This window comes from Saccostrea cucullata, unplaced genomic scaffold (genome assembly GCF_032062105.1).
Source record: "Saccostrea cucullata isolate Sc308-1 unplaced genomic scaffold, CSIRO_AGI_Scuc_v1 ctg8957, whole genome shotgun sequence".
Taxonomy (NCBI): domain Eukaryota; kingdom Metazoa; phylum Mollusca; class Bivalvia; order Ostreida; family Ostreidae; genus Saccostrea; species Saccostrea cuccullata.
The window spans coordinates 1-7,957 of NW_026925417.1; the positions used below are offsets into that span (position 1 = coordinate 1).

At 37.2% G+C, this 7,957-nt stretch overlaps 1 protein-coding gene across 1 annotated transcript; it reads left to right on the top strand.

Annotated features, from left to right (window-relative positions):
• Positions 1–6,163: 6,163 nt before the first annotated feature.
• Positions 6,164–7,320, top strand: LOC134268809 (uncharacterized). The gene is made up of 2 exons (XM_062751057.1): positions 6,164–6,474; positions 6,649–7,320. Exon 2 carries the CDS (start codon positions 6,820–6,822, stop codon positions 7,318–7,320), a length of 501 nt encoding a protein of 166 aa, XP_062607041.1. The 5' UTR covers positions 6,164–6,474; positions 6,649–6,819.
• Positions 7,321–7,957: the final 637 nt, after the last annotated feature.

Consider the following 7,957-nt stretch of genomic DNA (forward strand, 5'->3'; position numbering starts at 1 on the left):
AGTGAAATAATTTTTTTAGGTAAAAAAAAAATGATCACGGAAAGGTCACTGAAATGTATGTGCCATTCAGTCGACTGAATGTTAACTGAATGATCACGGAAAGGACACGGGAAAGGGTCTTTTCAGTGGCCATTCAGCCACCATTCAGTCGACTGAATGGTGGATTTTCATCCTGTGTATAGGTAACTGACTTAATTGACCTCTCCTCTTAATGACTGAAAATCGAATATTGTCTGTGGGATATGTGACCAGGAAAACTCCCTTGAGCCTTTGGCTTAGGTGAGCTAATAAGCAAACTCATCTTTCATACTTGTTCGTTTTTTTTTTTGGGGGGGGGGGGGGGGCGTCTTTCATTAATCTCCCACCCCACCCCACCCTACCCCCGCCCAGATACCCACAAGAATATTAAGGATGATGTATTATATATATATCAGTTCATTGTGCTACTTACATTGTAATTTGATAAATGTTTACAAGGCATGCATTGCTACTGCGACTTGGCCATGTTAAAAATGGAGATATTCCAGCATTTCTGTTGTTTTTCTTTTTACCTCAATCCTCTCGTTGGCAGCTGTACAAAACTGTCGTCCGTGCAATCCATCCTCGTAGATCATGTAGATAACACAAAAAATGCAGGAAATAATCTCAGTATAAGCTCTGAAAAAAATCTCAGTGTAATCTCGCCAAGTCAAAAATCAAGTGAATGAGTACCAGTTCACGGGGACAAAACGCCTACTTTGGTCACTGGTGCTTAAAAAGGGGGAATAGCAGGGTAGACTGTATACCTAAACAAGAATACTTTCAGATTTAATATGTTAAATAGTTAAATAGTTAAATGTTAAATAGTGTTTTTAATGACTTTCATTAAAAAATTGCACTGTATAATTATGGAACTGGTGTGTATCATTAAGGTCACACAGTCTCCTAAAAAAAAGTACACATACATGTGTCCGCAAGACAAATATAAGCCTTTGTCTACACATGTGCGATGAAGTTGTCAAACGCATAGAACTAGCAAACTCGGAGAAACACTTTTTGTTTTGCCAACAAGTTACGATGGCAGGCAAAAATTTTTTTTCTTTATTTTATCATATGAATACATATTCTGATTAATAAAAATTATACAATCCCGCTGAAGTTTATTTTGTTCTAACATTTGCATCTGCAAACAAAGTGTGTTTAAAATGGCCGGGTTAGGAAACTCAGGGCTTGTTCGGAAAATTCTTAACGGTAAACCTGTTTTGTTTTGAAAATTACTGAACTATACTAATGTATTCGTCCCAGAAATTACTTATATGATTCAATTCCTATATATAATGATATGCTGAACTTCAATACAAACAAAATCTCCACCCGGCATCGTCGGCAACCCACGGGTGATCTCAGTTTTACTTAACACACCTGGGCAAACTCGCCGAAAAACCGTCGTATGTAATTAAATATGCATGGGTCAGTTGATTGGCCGCATCACAGAGTCGCGATGCGAAACAACGAATCACAGTTCACGTAACGTATGCAAGATCGGTATTGCCAAAACATGAAAAACTCATAATCCACTCACAGGTGCATTTTGCAGTTAGAAAGAGGAACTCCTTCATAATATCTGACGGATATTAATGTAAGTATTAAACCTGTAAAAATTGACTTTTGTTGTTTTAAATCAAATTTCGCACAATTTAACTAGCGTCAAAATAATTACCATAAATAATAGTAGCACAGTAATAAACATATTTTTCAAAATTGAAGATTTCCAACTTTCTGATTGGTTGACTAGAAACAACAAAGTAGCATATTTTACGGCGATATTGTAGCTAGTTTGCCCACGGGTGATAAGTAAGGACGAGATCACCCGTGGGTTTCCGACGATGCTGACCCGGTTCTTGTTTTGCTACACATTTAATACCCTGCAATTTATATTCTACCTTCTTTTGACTACGGCGCCATTGTTCTGAATGATTCTGTAATTTGATTTTTTATACAAAACGAAAAGAAAACCTGATTAACGGAGTAAACGATACACGGAAAACCTGATAAACGGACAACCTGATATGACACATGTACCTCTACTGAACCAGATTGATGGTGGTTGTTCAGTCCTTCTTTATTGGAATTGATTTTTTTCATGCTGTAATGCATCGACCTGAGTCAATAATGATTCACCTTTCTCATTTCTGTAAGACTTATCTTAGAGTTGCATCTGGACCCAATCTCGTAGGTTACTGCGTAATTGACCTCTTCTCTTAATGACTGAAAATTGACAATTCACCAGCAGTTATCTGTGGGATATCTTCTTCAAAATTTCTTATTATGTTCTTAAAAAGCAATGTGAAGAATTCTTTCAGAGCCTATAAAATACTCTATTTTACCATTTTTCGATGCCATATGATGTGCGCTATTTTTGATGGATTTCAACATTTTTTTTATTTTGATAATAACGTTACACTCCCAGAAGAATTCATCGAAAGGAATGAGGATGATGAAAAATTAAAGTAGATAAATTCATTTTGTAAGAATATTGTGAAGAAGTGGTTTTTCGATGATTCAGATGATATGTTGAAAGATCTACATGCTGTCTTAAGTAATCCTAGCCATCCAGAAATGGTATCCAAAATCACCAAAAACATCGTTTAGAGGCAAACAGAATATTAATATTTCAGGTGGTAAAAATAATAATTTGGCACTCGATGAATATCTTGAAATACTGAACAGAGATAGTAAGAACATTATGTCAGGACACCAATGAAAAGAAAATTTCATCATACATTCTAAGCAGTTACATCCACATTTGATAAACAAGAGGCCCATAGGCCTTATAGGTCACCTGAGCATTATGAAACATCTTTCCAGCGATTTTATTTGATTCGCTTAAAGCCAGATGTCATAAAATTTTGATCATCAAAACTATACACTCAGCAGTACAAAGTTTGGCTACTTTATACTCATAGGCAGGGAAGGGAAACAACAAATGCATTTCTACAAATCAGTAATATTCAACAATAATCAGTAGTGGCACGACCACACATACACTCGCAAAAACAACGGGAAGAACACATGCTGCTAATTAGTGAGTTTGGGTGTAAGCCCTACCTGAACACATAAAATCTTTCATGTTATTCTAATATATCCTCGGCGAGGGATTCATGTCCTATGGACATACTTCTGGTCTGAAAGATTGTAGGCAATCTAGATGCCTTTATTTGGTATGAAATGGAGAAGATTTCTATATTCATGACTACTTTTTTAATTATTTCAATAGAAAAAAAAACCGCTTGAAGTATATTTTTTTGTTTAATTTAAAATTATTAAAAATTATTTAAAAACAGTCTATTTGACCTAGCTTAAAATACGTTTAAAATAAGTACCTGCTACCCTGTCACAACCGAGCACACCATATCTAAATACGGACAACGGAATCTTATACTTAATCTCAAATATATCATCTTGTACAAAACACCTGCCAGTTTGTTCTTGCTACTGATGAACTGACAAGTTTTGGACAGGACTGTTCCATTCTAAAGCAGTTGTTATTTTTCACATGATTGCTGGAAACACTTTAAAAATTTAATTTTGAGCATAGTTGTTGTAAGTTCATTGTTTTTCGACAACCAAGCGTCCATAAATTTCAGGTGTAGGGTCTTTACTTTGGTGGCGTCTTTCACGACCACTGCCAGATTTCCATCGTCTAAGGAATCCGTAGATGCCCTTTCTATTGACGATCAAGTGATGGTGCCTTCATACACCATTCCGCATTACTTCTACCGACATCTTCCTGCTATGCGTCCTCACAATCGTTAAGATTACAGCCGGCAAATCGGAAATCGCAATCCTCTCTGCCCGCGCCACTTTGATCAAATCGTAAAAAATAAAGCAAAAATCGGACTCGGGATACCTAGGGTGATTCATTTATATATAAGGATTATAAGCAATGAGTTCCGAAGGCACACGATAAACGCCAAACACGATACTCGATAGAACCTAATAAATAATTATAACGATAAACGCAAAACACGATAGAAAAAGCAAAACTTGATAAACGGAAAAACGATACGACAGGACACACGCACAATACCATAGAATGCACTCACGACAGATCACGATAGAAATGTAAAGAATAACGATGCGTGTACTATATATCGACATATGCAATACTTTGGTACGATGAAAGAAAATGACAGTTATAAAATTGTCATCTGACATCTTACAATGCATACCACTGTAATTTATAATTTTCGTCGTAAAAAAATATTCATTATTGATTTCAGAAATTGTTGTTGCAAAAAGTACGGCAAATTGCTAGTGCTGTCATAAAGCTTTGACTTAAGTATGTTTTTTTTTTTCTAAAATAACACTTTAATAAGAACTGTGCTTTTTTATTGAATTAAAACTTAAACAGTCTTCTTAACTAAGAATTTTTTCAATGCTTGATTTCAACATTTAAGAAAAATCTAAGTCTTAATGAATCCCGCCCCAGGCATTTAAATGTTTTGAGTTTGCCATCAATTTTGTTCGTAGTTTGAACCTTTGGAGCGATGCTTTTTCCAAGGTACAATTGTGGTTGTTGACGTTATGTTTCTTTTAATTTCTAACGTATATAGATGGAGCAGCTATTCGACCCTTTCCTAAGTTAATTTTGGATCTTCTGACTCTAATTGTGTAATATCTCCGCTGACTCTAAAAGATATATTGAACTTGTTGGTGTTAATACCAGTTTGGCATTAACATTTGACCTGAATTTTTTGGCTCTTTGTCATATGTCAGGTTGTTTTTGCGTGCCAATCTAGTTGATAGGCTTTCCTGCAGGGTATTGCTTAATTTCTGATTTAAAAAAAGCATCCTTGGCAAAATCACAACTTTTGAATTTTCCATAGTGGTCTTTAGGTTTTAGTATCTTGGAATTCTCTTTTTCGAGTTTAGAAATCTCATTTTGATCTGCAGATTCTTTTGTTACGTGTATCTTATGCATTCTTACCCTGTTATACATGCTGTATGAAAGACCAGAAGCCAGAAAATGTTCTCAATTGTTTTGTTCGATTTTGTTTACTGTTTTTTTTTCTGCACTTTTTCTCATTTGAGCAGGGGAGACAATTCCTTTGGATATGTTATCATCTTAATTGGAGTTGAATGAAATGCCAATTTTGTTTTCAATAATTGACTGAACGAAATCTCAACAACATTTTTTATGACTTTCATGCCTTTGCTCTGTGAATTTGGACTCTTTGATGTTTGAAATCGTCCTAATATCATTGTTGTAGCTAAATTCTCACATGTCTTAGTTATCTCTCTCTGCTGCGTACTTGCTGAGGAATGGAATGCAGAAAAACCTGAATGAACACATGGATGACAGTTACTCAGCTCATGAGACCTTTTCTCATTTCCAGCAAGATTTTTCCATGTTGCAAAAAAAAACGTACGTTCATGGCGAAGGTTTTACGTTCTTTGTTTTCTGAAGAATATCTTGTTTGTGACCAAGACCTGTACTTTATGTAAATTTAATCTATGTTTGCTGTTTGCAATATGGATCTTCGGAAATTTTGAAAACCCGTCTGGAGTAAATGACCATAGCAAGTCTAATGTAAATCAAAATGACCAAATCATGTCAGATGAGATTGAGTCTCATCATGATATACTTTCAAAAAGTGAACAACCAAGACTTAGATCATGATAATTAAATCGATGATTTTTTGAGTGATCTACTATATTTTTTTGAAGATGATGAAATGTCTGGCGAGGTAAGAACTGAAAACATTTCAAAAATGGTGCAATAGATTGTTAAGAGAAAATCTGACATTAAGTATAATGTCAGAGAATTGAAAATTCCGTTCAGAAAGTACAAATTATACAGAAAGAAATGGTAACTTATTTTTTAAATTTCAACTTGGGTATGTCCTTGCGATATTGAAATGTGTTGAGGACCTACATTCAGTGCACGTACTATGACTTTATCAAGTGATTGTCCATCGATGAAACCAAAGTAAATACAGTACAGAGTGAGTTGTACTATACTTGTCCCCAAGTATTTAAGTTCAAACAGCGTAATAAAACTAAACTCAGTTTTTAAAAAAAAAATCCCTTTTTTGCAAGTCTATTTCCCGTTAATTTCTGATAGTTAACCATATCAGTGCTACGTTAGCAAAAAGAAACTGAATCTTAAAGTGAAAGAGGGTACCATCCCACACCTTAAGTTTAAAGAGCCCTTTAGCTTCACATGAAGACGTGCCCACCACAAGTGATAAGTCAGGACAAGAGAGGGCACCACCCCACACCTTGAGTTTACAGAGCCCTTGAGCTTCACATGAAGATGTGCCCACCACAAGTAATAAGTCAGGACAAGAGAGGGCACCACCCCACACCTTGAGTACACAGAGCGGTCCAGCTTCATGTAAAGAGGTGCCTTTCACAAGTGATAAGCCGGGACAAGAGAGGGTACCACCCCACACCTTGAGTTTACAGAGCGGTCAAGCTTCATGTGAAGAGGTGCCTACCAAAATTGATAAGTCGGGACAAGTGAGGGCACCACCCCACACTTTGAGTTTTTACAGAGCCCTCAAACTTCATGTGAAGAGGTGCCTACCACAAGTAATAAGCTGGGACAAAAGAGGGTACCACCCAATGCCTTGAGTTTACAGTCCAGGTTCACATGAAGAGGAGCCTACCACAAGTGATAAGCCGGGACAAGAGAAGTCACCATCCCACATCTTGATTTTACAGAGTCCTCCAGCTTCATGTGAAGAGGTGCCTACCACAAGTGATAAGCTGGGACAGGAGAGGGCACCACCCCACACCTTGAGTACACAGAGCGGTCCAGCTTCATGTGAAGAGATGCCTCCCACTAGTGATAAGCAAGGACAAGAATGGGCACCGCCCCACACACTGAGTTTACAGAGCCCTCCAGCTTCATGTGAAGAGGTGCCTACCACAAGTGATAAGCCGGGACAAGAGAGGGCACCGCCCCACACCTTGATTTTACAGAGTCCTCCAGCTTCATGTGAAGAGGTGCCTACCACAAGTGATAAGTCAGGACAAGTGAGGGCACCACCCCACTCCTTGAGTTTACAGAGCCCTCCAGCTTCATGTGAAGAAGTGCCTACCACAAGTGATAAGTCAGGACAAGTGAGGGCACCACCTCACACCTTGATTTTACAGAGCCCTCCAGATTCATGTGAAGAGGTTCCTACCACAAGTGATAAGTCAGGACAGGAGAGGGTACCACCCCATGCCTTGAATTTACAAAGCCCTCCAGCTTCATGTGAAGACACTACCATTACTGGTGAACAGTCCCCAGAGTCTACATTACCAACTTCATCTACCATCTTTAGCTAAGACCTCATGGAATATGTCAAATTTAGCAGTGATGAGGATGATGATTGGATTGATGAAATGGATTTGGATTCCGAGTTTATTCCTTCAGAGTCATAGGAAGAAGAGAGTACTTCTGATGAGGATATATCATCCTCCACGTGTGTTAAAGGTGTTAAAAGAAAGAGTTATGAAGATGATTGGCTTATTTCATCTACAACAAATAAGGGCATTGACAAGGATCTGACAAGGAGAATTCTGACAGTGACGTGTCTGAAGAGATCCCTTACCTTCCACCATTAGGTCCATTATGTAACCAACAGTCCAATGAAAATGATGCATCTTCTTCAGAGTCTGATAGTGACATAGACATTGTTGAGGAGGAAATTATCAGAGATATTACTTATCCCTCAATCTTTATTAGAAAATCATCTCTTCAAAAACAACAAAGTCTGGAAAATTTAAAAAATCTGACCGTGTTTACAATACTAGACACTTCTGCCCATTTTGTTACAAGTATCAAATTTCACACAACATTTGAATTCAAAAGCACATAGCAAGGAGACAGAAGTTGCTAATCTCAAAGCCCTAGTTGGTAAAGAACGCCAGAAGAACATCTCAATGTTGAGAAATAAAGGTGACCATCTGCAAAATAAAAAAA